A 20,330-nucleotide genomic window follows, 5' to 3' on the forward strand; every position below is an offset into this window, starting at 1 on the left:
TTATGTTCCCCACGCCCTCAGTCTTTTCCTTGTCGCCCAAGCTGTAATCAAAGCCTTATATTTTCTTTTGCTGTCACAAGAGGCTCCTGGTAGCTTGACTTCTAATTATTTTAGCCAGAGAATACTGTTGCTGTAGCCAAGCAAAGTACAGCTTTCTGAGTAACATGGGTATGTTGTGCAGGCAATGTTCTGGATCAATTATTCCTAGTTTTTATAAGCCAAATTTCACACCAGCCAGAGTAGATCCCATTGAGAGAGTGAGCACCAGAAGAATTTATTAGTTTCTCTTGTGTCCATATACTTGTCTCAAACTTTATGGTTTGGGAAGCTCTGCCTCAGATTAGGAAAATAACTCCTATTCAGGTATTTTCATGTCTTTCTTCCCATTCCTCTTTTTTATAACAGTACTTATTAGCATTATCTTCATTTTTGTCAATAAAAAACAATAAAAAACTTCTGGAACTTTTAATTGCATGGAAATTATGTATGGAAATCTTAAATTCTTTTTTTTTTCCTTAAGAATTTCAGGGGATTAGGCTGGGATTTTTTTCTGTAAATTAAAGTTATATGTTTCTTTTTAGAAACTATGTTTATTTGTCTCATAAGTTTTTTATTTCAATTATTATTGCCTCATTCTTTCTCATCAAATAAAAACTTTGATTTCAAAACACCAAGCAGTTTCAAATACTCTTTCATCATTCTAAACTTTCTGTGACTAATATAGGTATCTCAGATAAGGTCATGCTTTTATTTTAGAAGCCTCTATGGGATGAAAAATCCTCACAAAATACTTAAATTTCCTTTATAATCCTTTTGGCAGACCTTTAGAAGGCAGTCTGGGCTATAAAAGATCAAAATATAAGAACTCTTTACCTGTATCAGACCCTGGCTGCTGAGTCTATTTTGAAACAAGTTCTTACAAGAAAAGTATTTCTGATTTCTCTTTTTTTTTCCTTTTCCTGAAGGTTAATGCAGTTTCATCTTTTAATGTCCCCACAGTTCTTTTTCATCTTTCTTCTTTATGAGCAATTCAAGTGGTTAAAACAATTATAAAAATATAAATGGATATTAATAGGCGTGTGACAAATACAGACGAGCATGAGTCTTGGGTTCTTAACCCACAAAAAGTTCAGAAATAAATCCCCAAATTCCAAATGTACTCTGATCATTGCTATCACTGTTTAACTTTCTCAATTAAGAAATCAAATGCATTATCACAGTAAAACTAATTTGACTCTCATTCTTCAAACCTGTATAGGTTTGGATAGTCCACAGCACAGCAGAGAATTTAAGAATATATAAGAATATAAGTTCAAAATAAAACCCTCAAATGTCACAAAATACAATGATGACATAATCTTGGTTTGGAATTAAGCATAAGAGTATTTACAGGTTTCTAAACTTTTCAGAACTATGAAATTATCAGCACAAGTTACTTTATTTCATTAAAAGTATAGTCCACACCTCTTGTCACACTAATACTGTGTGGATAGACACTCAGTTGTAACACCCTACACTATTCCAGCCTAAGGGAATTAGTGGAATTCCTGATTTGCAGTCAGAAAGAGAGAAAAAATACCAAATAATTGTGCAACCTGTCAGTGTTTTTTTCATGCCATCGCTGGCCTGAACATTAGGTGGAGCCATCTGCTCAATGCCTCTTCAGACCTCGGTTGTGATGGCACTTTATCATCGACAGCATTTTGCATTTAGGTCAGTTTAATCTCTGTAAACAATAAGAAGGAATCAAACTGGTTTCTGTATATTTCTAGGTTCTTTCCTGAAAAATTCTGCATTGGCAATGACTTGTTTTTTGTTTGACACTGTATTAATTGCACCTTTATTTTACTTTTCCCCGTGCCATATTACTTATTACAATTCCATTTCTAGTGTGAGGTTAAGGAAATTAAAAAAAAAAAAAGACATAATACAGTAAGGAAAATGGTGTTTTGCTGGTCTGCTCAGGCCCAAAATAATTGCTTGCTTTTGGCACCAAGGTTGGTAGAATCATAGAACCATTGAATGATTGGAGTTGGAAGGGACTTTACAGATCACATAGCTCCAACCCCCTGCTATGTGCAGAGGAGCATGATTTACCTTTCTCTCCACCTTTGCTATGTAGACCTGATTTTACCTCATGTGCCGTGGCTAGAGGGACTAAATTACAGTTCCCTTTTGTCAACCTCTGATGTTTCTGTCTCAGAGTATGATGTAGATGTGTTTGCAAAGAGCCTCTCAAGGCTGGGTACCGTGCAGCACACACCAAGGGCTCCAGCAGCCATCTGCAGCACATGAACTGCTGTTCTACCCCTACTACACACTGCCATCATTTCAAACACAGTATTTTTTCACTATGAGCTTTTCTTCTATACATTTATCCAAGAGTATTTCCTTCTTGCCCTTCCTGTCCCTACAACAGCCTCAAGGAAACCAAAACTATGGCAACACAACAAACACAATAAATTTTTGTCCCACATCCCTGGAGAAGCTGTTTTTCCCATGAATATGTATTCTTGGCTGCCAGCAAATGCTTTTGTAAGCTTTGTGTCACTGCCCACTCACAGACCACAGGGGCACCTCAGTGTCAGTGGTGCTTCCTTGCACAACATGTTCAAAAGGAATGACTGCTCTGCTCTCTCCAATAGCTGGTTTTCACAGTGTTTGTTCAGGTCTTTGAGAGTACCAGGGACCTGTTTTATTTGCTTCATGTAGGCTATTCATAAGTTTCCCAGGATATTGCAGAGAGAGCAGGCACATGTACTGACGGCAGGATTGTTAGAGACTCAGTCTCTGGAGAAACGTGCTAAACAATAATTTGTGGTAGAATGCCACAGTAATTTCACCTGTGACAAACCAGAAGTCATGAGACTGTGGTTGCACCAACCTCCATTGTGTTCACCTTCCTGGGAAGAGTGTTCAGCTCCCCTCTTCCTCCAGTCAGGATAGAAATTGATCTATTAGTAAGTTCCTGAGAAGTTATTCTGATCTACTTCTCTTTCAGTCTCATCAGTATTTCTGTTCTACTACACAGAAATCATCAAAATGTTCTGGCGGCACTTGGGGATGTGTTTTAGTGGTGGACTTGGCAGTGCTGGGTTGATGGTTGGACTCAATGGCCTTAGAGGTTTTGTCCAGCCTAAGGATTCTACTTCCAAGCTTAATGATCTAAGCACCAAATTGTTTAGTCGTGTTCATTCACACTTCCAATTAATAAATTGATGTAGAATTTTATAAAATAATAATATCAGCTTGATATCTACAGGAAAATGAATGACAAAAAGAGGTCTGATGATAAATATTTGGTTCATTTTATTAAGTACTATAAACAGATATTCATGCCAGGATGTTGAATACAGCAGGAACTAAGAATCATCATCCAATAAAACCTTGGCATAATTTGCTGAGGTACTCAGAGTTCTGGCTGATACTGAAAAATGAAAATAAGTAAATATATTCTTAAGATATATTTATTAATCTATTAAGAATAAGCAGGACTGTCTTTAATGCTGTATTTCAAAAAAAGGAACTAAGTAAAAAAACTGAAACTATACATATTTTAAGCAACATAGATTTTAAAATTATGAAATAAAATACTCAGTGTAAACAGGCAATTTTTATTTAATTATCATAGAGTTACAGTGAAATAAAATTATTTTAAATATCTAGGTTTCATACTGCCCGCCAGTTTTTGCTGAAAGGGTTATCTGGTAAAAAAAATCTCAAGAGCTTTGTTTGAAATTGATTGGTATTAAATAGACTAGAAAAAGTATTTCAATAGATTTTGAAATGAAAATTAATTAAAATTAGCATGCAGGGTCTGCCTGCTAAACTTTTAAATGTCCCTCAATGTGGAGAATTGAGAAGATATTTTTCTATTTTTTTTTCATATTGCTTCCTTTCCTTTGCTCCTTTTAAAGCCTCTGAGACTGGTAGTATTGGACTAGACAGGGCATTTTCAAAAAGTTCTTGTAAGCTTTCTTTGAAAAGGTCAGGTGTGTCCATTGATTTACTGTTGTTAGGTACTTCTAAGGTCTTAAAGTGATTTAGCAATAGTTTATGGCTCAAAAGATTTATATGCAAAATAAGCACAATAAACCCTTTTAAAAAATTCTCTTTTTTTTCTCCTTGGCATAATTCTATTTAAAACAGAGCTTCTACTAGTCTATTATCACAAAATTTAAATGACATCGTTCTGTTGAGAAAAGCTGCAATTGAGACTTGCTGTTACAACCAAAGTCTCTCCTGGCACTTATATGATTTTGTACTTCAAGCTCAATTAGGCACAATAACCCTACAAATATTAACTCTTTCCGGAGTCACTTTTCACTTTACTTTTTATCATGCTTCTCCTAGGTAGGAGAGCAAGTTTTTATCCTCAATCAATATTTCTTTTCAGCCAGGGAAACAGAAGATTATCTACTGACACTTTGATTCAAGAAGGTACATTCAAACATTTAACATGGCTTAGTGATCTGCTTTGGCATAGATCCCAACTAGACTCTAATATTTCCTTCTATATTTTTATATTTTCTTAGTTGAAAACTGTTGCTTGGCAACATGGATATGGATTCAGCACTTTACATTTTTTCTAGCTTTGAAAGATTACTTCTTTGTTTGTTTGATAAAGAGATCTGTTTCTTCAGTATTTGTTATGTTATGAAGATGTTACCATAAAACTTTATGAAATAGCTTGAGTATTGTAGGCACTGAAATAAATTATGGAACCAAAAAGTCCAAGATATGTAAAACAAAGCTGCAATGTAGAGGCTTTGTTTTTCTCTCTTCATGCTGACCAATGCAAATCAAATTTCTGGAAAATGTTCTCTCAATATATAAAATTTGGAATCAATTTTCCAGTGGAATATTCATGTTAAGATTTGGCTCAAACGGAGTCTAACAAGAAAATTCATTAAGCTACTCCCAGCAATAAATAATGTTTGTGTTACCCATTAAGCTAGTGGTAAACAGTTGCAAACATCAAGAGACTTGCCCTTGAGTAAGAACCCTGAATGAAACTGTTTTAAATGTAAATGTGTAAATTAGATTTTGAACTAGGGATATAGCCCTACAATTAATGTACCATTTACAGAGGAATAGATAGAAAATGTATTATCATATGTGAGCCATTTTAGTTGAGAGACATGCTTTGCTATTTTAGTTGGAGGTTTTCACTTACAGTCCTGTCACAAGGACAGGTCTTGCTATGTATGAACTGATAAATCATGATAGATTACTACCTATTATCATAATTTATCATTGGTTTAGGACATGGATACACTAAGGAAAGTAATAAAGAATTGCTGATGGAATCATTGCACCTTGCCCTATGTCCTTCATGTCACTTGGAATTAACACAGTACATCTCAAACGTCAATTTTCAAACAATGAATTTTTTCAAATTTTCAAATTTTTTTTTAAATCTGTGACATATAATTGCAAGACAGACAAGCATGCACTTCATGAAGCTACAATTCATTTTACAAAAAAGAATCAGGTATTGATTTTGCATCACTCTTTCCTGAATTTATGTCATCCATGTGATCTGTATATAAGTTAATTCTGAAATGTATTTTGCAACACAATTTTTGAAAGAACTTATCAAATAACAGCCTCTTGTGTTATTGTACTGCAGAACAGATATTTAAGCTTTTTAGAAAATCCCAACAAACTATTTTTTTTCTGTAGGCCATTAACAGTCCTTTATTTTCAAAGCTTTGTTTCAATAGATTTACAGCCAAACCCCCCCAAACCGTATCTCAATATTTGGAGATGAGTGAGCAGTTCTGGTGATAGACTGTGTTCTCAGAGACAGACATGGAGATGCTGACAAACTTCATTTGCAGGATTCACTGGTGGTAACCATAGCCACATTTCTGAAACCTAAAGCCTGATCATGATGTCTTAAGGGCTTTGCATGAGTATAAGCATTGTTTTCAGTAATTCTAACAAAAATAGGTTAAAAATATATGCTAATACTTTCTTGGCAGACTTACAGTTAAATACAGATAATGTGTTAAGCAATACATTTTTACTTGAAGTGTGATCGTCTCATCACATTTTTGTCCTTTTTCTCTCAATATATTCCTAATGGCATTTGTTTTCAACTTTGCACTTGGACTACTTGTATTTTTAAGCAAATTTCTAATGCAGAAGGCAATTTCACAGGGTACAGATCACCCATGGGTCTCATTCTGTTTTTGTTAAGGCAAATCTCTGTCAACTCAATACAACAAAGGAGCCATAAATGTGCTGCTCAATGAAAATCAGGCCCACTTGAACAGAGAAACTAGGCAAAATTTAATGGTCCTGATCTAATGGGCTTCATATCTGTGAGTTCTCTCACCTTATTTTAAAAATATTCCTCCTCCACATGGGTTAGCACAGTGTAAAGAAATCTCAGCAATATTTATGCTGAGAGAACTTACTTTTTTTAATGACATACTAAAACACAAAGATGTGGTAAAGAAGCCGCTGGCTGTGAATTTTTAAGTTTTCCTGTACTTTGGAAAGTGGTATTGTAAACAGGTGTTATGATTTACAGTCTTACCTTCACCCAAATTGAAATGGTCCTAAAGACCACTTCAAATCAGACTTATTTTGATTCATGTTGCTGACATAAATCTTCACCCATTAAAATGGTTGAACATGTGAGCTGCTGTTTGCTAAACTTATTCAAATTCTTCTTCTGGGCCTTGACTACATATAAATATTTTTTACTGAACTCCATTAGAGGGAGATTGCTGGGTTTCATGAGCTTTGGTTTGAGCACAGTAAAGCAAGTTCTACCTTGTCTGTGTGGATGGCAACCCAGAAATCAATCCCACTTTGTGGGAGTTACGGTCACTTATTAAAAATGTCAAACTCCAAGCTCTGGGCAACTCAAGTAATTAATATAAAATTAGTTGAGCGCATAGATGTGCATTCACTTTTGAAAATGATGGTTCTCAAGCTGTAGAAATGACAAATAAAAAATGCTTCAGCAAAAGAAAACATAAAATCATAGAATGGCTTGGGTTTGAAGAACCCTCCAATAGACCAGTTTTTAAAAGAGAGCCAATTAGTTAAAGAAATAAAACAATGAAAGTCACTCTGCTTTCAGATTAGTTTGTGCCACCAAGATGTAAATATCTTCCTGTGCTCTGATTCTTGCAAAAGATTTGTGATTTGCTGCAGTGATTAATCCCTTTGACAGACTTCTCAAACCTTGTGATGTACATATTGCGTGATAGCTCTGAGGCGTCAGCAAGTTCAATATGACCCACTCTTTTCAAGAAGAAGGTGGCTTTGGATGCTGTAGAGCAAGAGGTAGTGCAAGGTCTTTGATGCATTTTCTTCCTCTGAAGCCAATCATTGTCTAGTGATGTTCTTTTCCTGACAATCATGAGTCCTCCTCAAGCAGTCTAGAAGAATGTCATGCTTATAGCCCGTGACGCCTGAATTACTCTGATTTGAGCTTTAGAAGATGAAGGGCTTATAAAGCTGCTCCGTGATTCAATTCTCTGTATATCCATGGATAATACCAATATGAGAGGATGGGATGAGCTAGTCATCATGCATTATATTGTATGAGGGCAGGCACTGAATTAATTAGATGTATATGTCTTGATCTGAGCAAGAGGCAGTTCTGACTGATGTCAGTGGCAAAACTTCAGCTGATTTCAGCAGGAGGAGAATTTCAGTATATTTTAACTGGTTGTGCCATTATTCTAGGTCTAGCTTGGTTTCCTTTGCCATATTCGCCTCCATTTGCTGAACAGGATGTTAAAAAAAATTACTGAAATTACTGACTCCATGGGAGACTATGAATATTATTTTATTTGTATTTTTGATTAACTGTGGGCTAATTATTGCATTTATGAGCTTGAAATTACTTATTCTTTCTCTGAAAAAATCCTACATAATATCTGTCATTTTAAAACCTTTGCACATGCAGAATTTGCTACGCATTGTTCAACTGGAAATTTTATATTAGCCCCTCTAGATCTATTAGAGTATACAGCAAACTCTGAAGATTTAAGACTTTTTAGAAAGTAATATTCTGCTTACCTCTGTACTGTTAGACCAGATCAACCTTTCTAGGTAGGCATGGTTTTAAAAAAGATCCTAAAATAATACTGTTAACATACCATCCTTATCTTTCTGTTCCATGTTCAAAGGTTCATCCTAAGGTTTCTGATTAGTCATTAAAAAATTCTCTCCAAAATAATAAGGTGTAGTGTTAACATATGCATTGCTATTAAGAGTAGCACTGAAATATACTTATGCTTCTTTAAATTTTATTTCGTGTTGGACAACTTTTAAACTAATTTTTGTTTAATGTTTACTTCTCTATGAAATACCTAGATATATTAGTTTGTACTGATTTAATCATACTGCTCCTTGTTTATACATTATGTATATCATTTATTACTAATAGTGTTGTTCTACAACAACAGTAAGAGGTAACATCTCAAGTGTTTTGAATTTTATTTCATAGCACAATTTAGTAACTGTTAAATTAACTGCTAAATGTTAAGAAAAGCACTTAGTAGCTGATGCACAGACACAAGAGACTATAGCATGCTGCTTATTGCATGCATTTTTTCAGGCTGAAAATCCTGTAAATATATACTCCTAGGAAAAAAATAAATATGTATGCATATGTAAATCATAGGATTATATGTGTTACATTTTCTGTCAAAAATTCACTTAAACAATTTTTTTCCCATTTCTGAAATATTTTTAAAGTAGTAAGGCTATCACAATTATCTGTTCATTCATATGCCTATGTTTGAATTTATCTTAAAGATTGTTTTTGCATGTCTCTAAAAGTAGTGGCTGGATGTCTAATGGGGAATTGTTCCATCACTGGCAGCTCAGTAAATTATCATAAGATAACTTTCATTCAGAATAGGGTTTTTTCTCCTGGTGGACTTGTAATGAAAAATCCTCTGAATCAATGGGAGCAATCATGAGTAGAAATGCAGCACTGGTTTATATATCTGTTCTGCAGCAGAGCAAACTGAGGATCTTTCTGCATTTAGGGTCATCCCAGAGATGTTTCCATTCCAGGGGCATGGGATGTGAAGAAAATAGCTTTGTGGCAGCATTTCAAGACAGTAGGTATTTGCTTATCATTTCTGCCAAGCCCTGATTTCTGTTCATGACTTTTTTTGGTATTTGTTTATATACCCTTCGTAGATTACATAATATAGTGATGGACACTACTTTCTGGTGCCCTGAAGCTATTCTGAAGTTTGGGATTCTGGAGGAGATAAAAATCAGTATTTTCACAGTAAAAATGCATATGAAATTGAAGTGCTTTAGACATGAACCATTCTTTTTCCTTTCCATTTTTTCTGCTGCTGCTGACAGTAGGTAACTGGTGGCTTTTAGGCTGTCACTAGGAAAGGTTTACAGTTTGAGGAGCTTAGAGTGAATTTTAGATATGACTCAACAGCATTAATATTGTTAAAAAAGAAAAGCTGCTGCCATATTTGGAAAATACACTTCAAGGAAATGAAGTAATCTTTTTACCCTGTAAAACAAACAGTGATGGAAGCAGTCCTGATGTCTGATGGCCAGTTCCCAAAGAAATTTTAGGTTTTCCTACAGGGCACATCCCCTCATTTGGTTTTACTCTCTTTTAACCATCCTTACCTAAGGATGGTTAAAAGAGAGTAAAATTATGGTTTTACTCTTTTTAACAATCCTTATCTGAAGAAAATTGCTTCCCACTCCTTTTTTACAAGTTGTCATGAAAATCTTGCTTTCTCCTCCCTCCCTGCCCCTTATTAAAGGCTTATCAGTTTCTCCTGGCAACTATAGCCAGGAGACTGGACACAGTGTGGGAGCTGCCTTCTTGGAATGTTGACAAGCATTAGCTTGGGATAGGACATCCCTGTGTCTACTCAGACCACAAGAAGCCACCCCATCACTGGCCTCTCATCTTTAGCCCACAGAGCTCTCATTTGGATTCTCACTGAGAGCAGCACCCAAGTCATGCCCATGACACTGTCAGCATTATCAGAACATCCCCAGGTAGCACTGAGTCTGTAGGGACAAGGACCAGCTGGGCACTTCAGGAAGAATGACACCCTGAATGACAGCAAGTTTAGACATCATCTCTTCAGAGGAGGGTTAGATAAAACTGGGCTTATTTAGTCTAGACAAACATCAAAGCCTTGGCAAATTATTGATCTAGAGTGAACGTAGCAAAAAAAGTAAGGGACTTCCATTGTAGCACAACTTTGCATTTAATCCTAGGAAAACCAAGTAGTCTAGCCATCCAAAATACCGTTCTTCTTGGAAATATGTCAAATATTTTCCTTTCCCTCATGAAAGATGTATATGAGAATCAAAAGAGCACACTGCACAATTTGAGTGTTCTTGGTGTTTTCAGGAGTTTCAGGCAAATTTCCCCTCCATTTAGAGGGCACCTCATATGACTTATATGTATAGATATAACTTCAGTTAAAATGGTCAGATTTGACACCTGGCAAGCATAAAGAAATAGGAATCACACATTGGAAAGTGTATATTTTTTGTACACCCGAATACAGTCAGGCTGAATTACTTTGCAGCTCTGAACTACAGATGAACACAGCTGCAAAACTCTCTGTTTTCATGCAAATTAGATGTTGCTATAGGCTACCATCCCTCAAGTTGCCATCACAACCTTTCTCAGCTTGGGGAAGTTTGGATACCCAGCAAGTAATTAGTACCAGTAATCCCCTGTGTAAGGTATCAGCCAAATCCACTGCATAGCTACTTCCAGCTATCATATTGTAGAAAACTGTGGGCCAAACTGCCTAAAAATAATCAAGTAATTCATTTTCTCTGTATTACCCTTAAATTTATTTTTCTTTATAATATGCATGAAAATGAAGACAAAAAAATGAGGATCTGCAATCTAAAAAAAGCCAGGCAGCAAAACAAGAACTCATTGCATGCACAGTTATTATAAAAAGAGCTCATCTAAATGCATCAGTTTACAGCTGCTCAGCAAAAGCAATGCCACCCTTCCCTCAGTATTAACCAAACAAATTTACCTTTGCAAGACCCATAGCACTTCGAGAAGAGCATGAGGACTCTTTAATACTTTTAGAGCTTTTAAAATACATGGAAAAAAACCTTGGAAGAGCAGAGAAATAGAGTGAAATTAATTTTAAAGCCACTTAGACAAAAACTCCTACACAGGTGGAGAAATCTCTTTTCAAGTGCATTTGGTCAGATTTTTGGCAGGAGAGTGATTATAGATGTGGGCAGAACAGCAGTTTCCATCATTATTATGTGGCCTGCCTACAAACAGATTTTTGCATAACAAAAAAGAGACCAGTCTACAGCCTAATGAATGCACTCATTAACTGTAATAATGTTAGCTATAGCTTGAAAGGGACTTCAGAGAAAAAGAAATCAGCTCAACTGATTCCAAGACCCTGCTGCATTTTCAACATAGAAAATAAGTGGAACAGTTCACAAAAGGGAGTCTATTTTTGTTGTACACCTGTGTCTCTTAGTATTTTGTCTAATCTTAGAAACAGAGGTTTAGAATGTGTGCTGAATTTTCCAGATGGCTTTCACAGGAATCCTAAAGCTATGTTTGCCAGCTCACTGGGACTAACTCACAACGTTTTACTGATCATAATTTGTCCAGAGCTAAGAGCTGAAAACTTTCTTTCAGTCTAGTGAACCACTGAATGGACCAAACCATGAGACATCTCTGCAGCTTTCTGTGCTCTAAAGAACTGCTGTTAAAAGACAGGGCACAAGGTAACATGGGGAGGAGCTTCTGCAGGGACATCACCTCCAGCTGGTGTCCTGGACGTCCACCAGGCTGCAGTTGTAGCTGGCTCAGCATTAGACCTCTCCCTGCTACCTTCTCCCACTTTGGACTGGCAGTAGCCTAGAGCAGACCACTCCACCATCTTAGTTAGTTAGTTAGTTAGTGAGTTAGTTCCCAAAAAATCTTTATATCTTGATAGTATATTCCTAATAATACCTGATAGGTCTTGACAGTATTTACCTGATACTGGATAGCTTATCAATGACAACTTTTTTTTTTTAAGTGAACACCTAACAAAAATATCTCCAATAGTCAAAAAGAAAATAATATTTGCAATTCACTGTTGCTTAATTTATTAGTACAATAAAACTAAAAGGAGTTGATTGGCAAATATTCACAAAATAGTGACTGAAAAGGGTTGCAGTAGTTTCAGGGACTGTCAATTTGCACTGTGTACCTCTTTGTTCTGCCCCTCTTGTATTATCCAACATACGCTCTTGCTAAATTTTGAAGCAGACAAATGGTCTTCAATCAAAGGTTGTGTATTGTTTTCTATAATTCAGTTCTCTGAACAGCAAAGGTCCAGCTTTGTCAGAATACTGGACTGAAACAAAACTACAACAGGCATTGGCATTCTTCAGTAGTACTTCAATCTGAAATTGTCCTTGAAGGATATTGTGGTGCTGAATAGAAAAATAGTCAATTATAATATTTATTTAATCTCTTTATCAGCATACGATTTTCCAGTTTGAAACTTTTTAGTCCAGCTGTCCCTAAAAAGTGGCAGAATTTCCCTACTTCTTTGAAAGGTTTCTGAATCTGAAAACTTTCACTGAAATCAATATTATAAACCCTATAACGGAGATTTTAGAAATGTCTTAAACAAGCATAAAAGACTTGTAATACTTAAAAATTAAATCGGTGTCTATTTAGTGTGTAGGCATGTCAGTTTGTGCAAATTATTTTTTAGTTCAAACATGATCTTCTTGAATCATTGGTTTTGGAGTTTCATTTCCCGTCACAAAGGTCATTTGGACTATGGAAGTCCCAAGTCTTACATATAGGGCAAATATTACAGAATTGGTGCTATGGATATTCAAAACTGAGAAAGTGGCTTTACTGTCAAACCTGTGTCTACTTCAGACTGTCAACCAAAATGTCTAAATCAGGGAATGTAGAATTTCTTTTCTGTTTTAAAACCTCAAAGGATTATCTTAATTATACTGAGATAGTGTTATTTGGGGATTAGATGTAAAAACCTTCCTTTCACCCAACAAAAGAGAGATAAAACAGTTTCATTTTCATTTAGACTAATTTTGACCCAGCGTACACTCCTGCCTACCCTGACTACATCATTGGAATTTGCTGTGTGTATAGCTTAACAAATCATTTAGCCTAAATAAATTTCCCTTCCTTGTTGCTTCCCGTAGCAACTACAGAGAGAGAAAAAATACAATAATGAAAAAATAACTAAGGGAAAATATTACAAGAAGCTGGGGGAGCAGTGAAGGAGAGTTATTGTTTTAACTGTCTTTGGATTTTTTGTCTAACCTCCTGGGTTTTACAGAATCATTATTTCCAGACATATGTCAAATCTCAACACCTACTAAAGCATAGTAGATGTCAAGAAGTCAGATAGCCTGCTGCCATCCCTTCACCAAGGCAGGGACATTTATATCAGATGGATGCTTGTCTGTCTTGCTCTCTGACACCCCTAAGAGTTTTCACTTCAAGCTATTCTGGTTCTTCATTCTCTTTGCTGTGAGGAAAACTTCCTGGTGTCTGAGTCATTCTCTTTTCAGTTTAAGTCCTGAATGCTTATCTCAACATGATAAACAATTTGTGATCTTTTAGCTGATGCTTTTGATGCACCTGAAGACAAATAGCACACGTCTTCCCAAGTGTTGTGTTTGGTTCTTTAGGCTATAAATCTTCAGCTAATTCAATCAAGCTCGTTTTCTAGATCATCTCACTTTTGGTTCACCCTTCACCTCTGAAACTAACAACTAGATTTTTAAATAGTCATTTTATCCTGTAGAATACTCCACTTTCACCAATTTTGGGATAGTAGTTTAAGATTTGCTTTTCCACATTGTCCATCTGAGGCTTTGTAATCTCTATGATGTTGTCTGTACAATACGCACTTTGAGTAGGTTTTATAGAATATTCCTAAATACCTTTTGCTCAAGAAGCTAAGCTGAATACTTATTTGAATGAGAAGCAGCTCTGTTGAATTAAGAAGCTGTCCTGCAGAAATGTTGAGAAGGAGGGTTATGTAATTGTCATTAAAAAGTTGTCATTTCCATATTTTTTAATAATTTAAAGGTATAAAACAGCATCTCTGTTGCAAATCTTCTTAGAGGGATAGTTAATCATAAAGTAATTCTGTAAACTTTATGGCAACCTGCTAGATTAGATCTACAAATCTATTCCTTTGAAAATTATAAAGAAAATAATTACAAGATTAATTACAAGAAAACAGGCTTTTTTCTAGTTTTTGTTTGGTTTTGGGTTTTTTTTGTAAGACAACTCATAAAGCTGGGATACTGACAGCATGGATTTAATTCTTTCAAATTCTACCCAGTTTAAAAAAAAAAAAAACACTACAAAGCCTATTACTTCCTGCATTCAAAAACTTGTCAGGTTTCATGAGGGTGGATAAAACTGCTTTAAAAACTTGCCAAAGAGCAAGATGAATCTTTTAAAGGAAAGGTTAAATCAGTCATAAATTTAAAACACCTTCTGTGGCTTTTATCACAAAACTACCCACAATGCGTTTTAACTGTCCAGCAAACATTCCTGGTGGAAGTGGGGACTGTCTTACTGAGCCTCTTGAGTGCAGTTGGGAACATTAACACCTGTGTTAATCCCTAAGCTGGAAGGTAAATTTTCCAAGTGTTATACTCAAGCTAAACAGCAAATGCTCATCTTTCTCCTTTTGTGAATGCCTATTTTACTCCTCTGTGTTGAGTAAATCGGTGCATTTGAAATCTGAAGCATGTTTAATGGTTCTTTCATTTTGATTCCAGACACTGGATATGTTTTTCCCCTGGTGAAGCTGCTATTTATTGACATTGCAGCTGTGCTTGGAAGACATAGTCAAGAGTCCAGGCTCTGCTGACGTGGTGTCTTGTGCAGGAGTCACTCTCTGAGGGTGTGTTTGCTCTGTGTGGACAGCTGAATGCACAGCATCAAGAAATGTGCTAGGGACCAGGTGTCTGCAGCAGAATTCCTGCCTGCTCTGCTGTACAGAAGAAAAGTTTAAGACAGGCAGTGAATGATCAAAAGAAAACGACAGATCCACACACATGAAGGTCACTACATCACTTAAAGTATGACTAACTTAAAGGGCTAGCTTTAAACAAATCATGAAGATTTAAAATAAATTGAGCTTATTTTCTATCCCTCAATTATTCAACTTTTATGATTTAAAGGTACTCTCTATAGTCAACATCAGTGACTTTTTAGAGGGGGGAAAAATGAGATTCTTCTCCAAGTCTCTGGCTTTTGAAAAACTGACATATCATGTTCATGGTAAAAGAGAAGAAATCTGAAATGTTCTAATGAGATAGGTACACTTTTAGGATTGAGTGAAGCTTCATAAATGGCAGTATTTCCAGGGAAATCCATTGTGAAAATGAGGAGAGGGAAATTACCCTGAACGCTTGTGACATTTTGTTTGAGTGGGGTTTCCAGTTGCTTCTGTCTCCTTGCAGTTTGAGTGTTGCAAGCTGAAAGGTTAACAGAAAGGGATTAAAATTCTGTGTGCAGTACAGTATCACACAATTCCATAAAGCTCCAGCCACAAGCAACAAAGACATAGGAGCAACACCTGGATCTGCATAATGCTCTGCCCAGCTTCATTAGCCATGTCTGCAGAGAAGATTAATTGTTTCAGATGCAATGCCATGTTGTCTCTGCGCTGGTGTTTCTGCTTGAGCAGTGCCAGCCCATTCAAGACTTGCTTCTGGCTCCTTGTGCTGTGCTCCATCAAGAAGTAGGAACATGGTCTGCAGCACAGTCCTGCCCTTTGCACAGTGAGAGGACCGGTCCTCAAAGTCACATCCTCTCAGGTTAGAGTAGCGACAACCCAGTGCCAGGGAAACACTGAACCCAAGGTTTTCTCCCCTCAATGAGGTTAATTGATGCAGAGATACACTTATACACAGCAGATTTCAGGATCTGCTATTTTTAACCTTGTTTCAGTTACCTAGCCTGGAGGATGTGGAATAGATAATTTAAGTAGAAGGTGTTGATGTCAAGGAAATGTAAGTAAAATTCATCCTCTGGAAGAATTACAGGTGCTTTACAAGACTCCACTCAGAACCACAACTGCTAGTGTGTGTGCTCTCTGATTTTCAATGTTAAGGAAGCTCTTTTGTTATTCCTTTGGATGGTCAACGTGGTGTCCCTTTCCTTTACCCCTGCAGTGACGGCTGGGCAGACAGGTATGACGTGACAGAAGGGTACCAGAACGAAGCTGTTGGAGGGATAACCATCAAGCTGCAGTCCCCAGACGTGAAATGGTTTGATGATTACTACCTACAGCTCCGGCCAGAAACCAATCATCGGAATCCATGGTTTCAGGAGTTTTGGCAGCACAGGTTCCAGTGCCGGTTGGAAGGGTTTCCCCAAGAGAACCCTAAGTACAACAAGACCTGCACAAGTAAGTGAATTTATTGCTTCTGCTGAGTGAAACAATGTGAATGAAGGTCTGGTCTGATGCAGCATGGTCTGGTGAAATAGTGAGTTGGATTCGAAGGAAAAGAAGCTTGCGATTTTCAAAATGTTAAAAAGTACAATTTTAAATGTTCAGATTTCTAAAGAAACAGAGCTTCAGTACCTAACTGGTCTCTGTATTTGAAAAACTTGATGCTACTCTACCTCCATAGGCATGTAAACACTTTCAAAAATGCTGTGACACAAAGTTAAATGTACCTTTTTAGAAAAAAAGCTAATCATATTGCTTTGGCTCACAAAAGCAATGAGAGAGCTAATATATTGAAAGTTATCTGAAGCCCTTATGGCAGTGATAAGTATTTATGAACTTCAGAAAAAAGGTGATTTGAAAGGTGTCATTAGGTTTTCTTTCAGCCATGGGTCATTTCAGGATATGCCATTTTAAGCTGATTATTTTCCTTCAGTTGTACTAATTTTAGCAAAAACTCCCACATACTGTCATTGCTTCACTACAGAGAGATATGGCACATTTTTCTGGGGTTTTAGAGGGGTGTTTTTTTCTCATTTGTGACTTCTGTTAATTGCTCTTTATTTCATGAGACACCAAGCAGTACTAATGTTGTCTAGGCTATGAACTGGCACCCATGTCTTGCATTCCAAAGGGTATGGGGACCTGTGGCACCAGTCAAATGGCAAGAGACACAGCAGGAACCAACAAGTCAGTGCATCAGCGAGAAGACCCCAGACTACCTGGAAAGGGTCCTTTGTTCAGGTTCAGAGTCCTTCCTTTCAGGCTAGGAGGACTGTTTCACAAGCCCCTTCTCCTTCTCTGTAACTATCTGGGCAAATTTTTAACTGTTTCTGACCCTTGGGAAGTCACTAATACCATTGTATTAGTATTCTGGTATTCTGGCAGTGTTGGGGATAATGTGGTGCTGTGCTGGGATTAGTCCAACCACAGCTCTAAACCCCAAGGGTTCTTCCCTCGTAAAAATGTGAATATCTTTCACACACCCATGAGACAAAGAAGTGTCTTAAAGGATCAGAGTCTTGGATTTACACAACACAAACTCCTACTGAAATCCCACTTAATGATCTTAAAGTCTTTCTTTTGATTTGGGCAAGTTCTCAGGGGAAGTTTGTGAGTGAGATGTAAGTTGAATCTAGGAATCCTAAAATCTCAGTGTACACCTTCGACACTCAACTCACTTTTCCCCATTATTTTTGTTCTGTTACCCTTCCAACACAGTTTGAAACAGGTTTTATTTGCACTATTGACAGCTACTGCATATTGAGCAGCAAACTTCATTGATTTCTCCTTGATAATGTAGACCTGTTCCCTAAAATGTCAATTCAGTGAGCATAGATGGATGCAGGCTAATAACAACCTGGTTTCCATCAGTGTGCCATGTAAAATACATTTAAATTTTATTTTTGTTGGTTTCTTTTTTAACTTACCTTTTACCAACAATGTGAGAATCTAATTTATGTTTTATGTGAAAGATTGGGAACTACGAAATATAAGTGCCTAAAGAGTCTTTTATAGCACCTAAAATAAAATTCACCACCACAAAAAAATTATCATGAGGGTGCAAGCACGTGTTATTTTATACACAAATTCACCAGTCATGGATATAAGACAATCACTAAGCTTGAATAGTTTGGTTTGAACATCACTCATGGCTGGAAGATTGCCCACAAAGAACCACAGCTAAAACAGGTTCCTATAACCTAGGAATGTCAAAGAAACAAAAAAAGGTACAAAAATCCAAATCTTCTGATTTGCAAATCATGAATAGAGAAGAAGGCTTTTTTCCAAATAGATAACTCTAATTTTCTTTTCTTCAGTTTTATTTTAATAAAACATGGCATGGGCTGGACCATGATGCATACAGTAAAATAATTAAAATCCGATTATAAAAGCTTTAATTCACTCTTGTTGCTGTAAGGCAAAAAACTTTAATTGTAGTTGTAGAATTTCCTGTGGATTAACCAGCAAGAAAGACATAAATGTATCCATTGAGAATTTCAAGAGTGAGACATTTGATGATGCCACTTTAAGATCAAAATTACCATGAATATTTGAATTGGCATGGTAGTTGTTGTTTCTGCCTCATTTCCTATCACCCATATGGATTTGAACGTCGTGTCTTTTCAATATTACTATTACTTTGTCTTTTCTATATTACTATTTATTTATTTTGATCAGTCAAAGTTGTGAGTCCTAAATTCACTCAGTTCAGACTTCACAATTGTAAAGATGATACTCGCCCTCAGTGGTCATAAATGTTTCACAGACTGTTCTAAGAGTTTCTGGATTATGAGGAATTTTGGTTCTGATTTCACCTGGTAAGAAAACAGGACTATGTCCTTTTTTTTATTTAAAAAAATACATAGTGTTCTCCAGATGCTGCATTAAAAAAAATATTAAAAACCCCAAACACACTAAAATATTAAGCTACAGGTGTTTCTTAGCATTAAAATTAATGAGATTAAGTTATTGAAAAATGCTTGAGAGAAATAAAAACCTATTTTTTACATCAAAAGTCAAGCAATTCTTTACTTCTTGGAATAAAGATGAAAAGATAAACATAGAGTTGATGTTAATAGACAATGTCATTATTAAATGAATGTGTCTATATAAAAGGCAGTAATCATTCTACTAGTGGGAAACAAAATTAATTGTTCTCTGTAATCCAGTTGTGTTGTCACAAAAACATAAAGAATAGTTAACAGTATAGTCAAGTTTATTCAATAAGAAAATGAACACAGGGAGATATGGCTGAAATATAAGTAATAACTGACTTCACCTATGCACCAGCTATGAATTTAGCTGTTAAAATCTCTTCATTTGCTTTGATGAATCCTGCCTAGTAGAATATTAGGCTACATTTATCCCCGTGACAGAAAATACATGAAGCCATAAACCATTGTAATCATCTCCCGTGACTTGTGAGTATTTTTCTCACTTTTTAACATAAACTATTCATAGACAGTTTCAGGGTAGGTATTATTATTAATGAATAAATTATTCAGTATGATATGTATAATCAAATTACGAAATCAGTTGAACAAAGAAAATCTAAAAAATCTAAAAAAAAAAGTTTTTTTTCTCCGTTCAATTCTATTAAGGACTAAAAAGTTCTATTCCTTCACATAGACTTAGTTCATACTGAGATGAAAATTTCAGCATCCAGCTAATTTTTCATTTGCAGATTAGAACATACTTGCCTAATCCAAATGTGTGTCACTGCTGTTGCTGCTAAGAACATTGATTTTCTGCCCAGCTGGAGCACTACAGAAAGTGAGAAGTTCACAGACATATCTGACTTGATTTTCAGCGTAATCAGTTCCATGACACAGGAAAGCTGCTACAAGCCACCTCTGAAGAACAAGAGTCAGAACAAAGAATTTAAAATGCATGTGTAAAAGGAGACATTTCATGGCCTCCAAACACTAGGGATTTTACAAGATTTGGGGTTGGTTTCACCTCTAGCGCCAGTCAGAGATTTTTTAATGTCTAAGACCATAATTCAAAGAAGTTCATAAATAGGTGTGCTAGCTGATCCAGATGAGTAACTCCACTCAATGACCAGCTTCAGATCTCAAAAGGCTAATCTAATCCCTTGGTATTGATTGCCTTTAGACCTTTGAAGATGAGACGTTTATGCAATTGCTTTCTTGCAGACAGAACTCCCAGACCTCTAATTTCTAGTACCTTTTTATCCCGGTGAGATTGTTTTAAAAAATGCATCTTTACACCACACAGAAACAAAACCCAACATAAGTTTATTATGTGGTGAAGCTCTGGCTCAATGGACAGTACTGGAAAACAACAAGTCCTCAAAGTCTCCAGGAGCAGAAGTATATTTATTACACTTACCAG

The 20,330-nt window shown here is 36.2% G+C and overlaps 1 protein-coding gene across 3 annotated transcripts in view; it reads left to right on the plus strand.

Annotated features, from left to right (window-relative positions):
• Positions 1-20,330, plus strand: part of GRM5 (glutamate metabotropic receptor 5) — a gene marked incomplete at both ends in the record, with an annotated part of 230,135 nt that overhangs the window by 158,056 nt on the left and 51,749 nt on the right. For all 3 annotated transcript variants that reach the window (XM_084226281.1, XM_084226279.1, XM_084226280.1), the window contains one exon: positions 16,195-16,430. In XM_084226281.1, coding sequence (XP_084082407.1) covers positions 16,195-16,430 — 236 coding nt within the window. The remainder of the gene's footprint in view (positions 1-16,194; positions 16,431-20,330) is intronic.

This window comes from Fringilla coelebs (genome assembly GCF_963513975.1).
Source record: "Fringilla coelebs genome assembly, chromosome: 2".
Taxonomy (NCBI): Eukaryota; Metazoa; Chordata; class Aves; order Passeriformes; family Fringillidae; genus Fringilla; species Fringilla coelebs.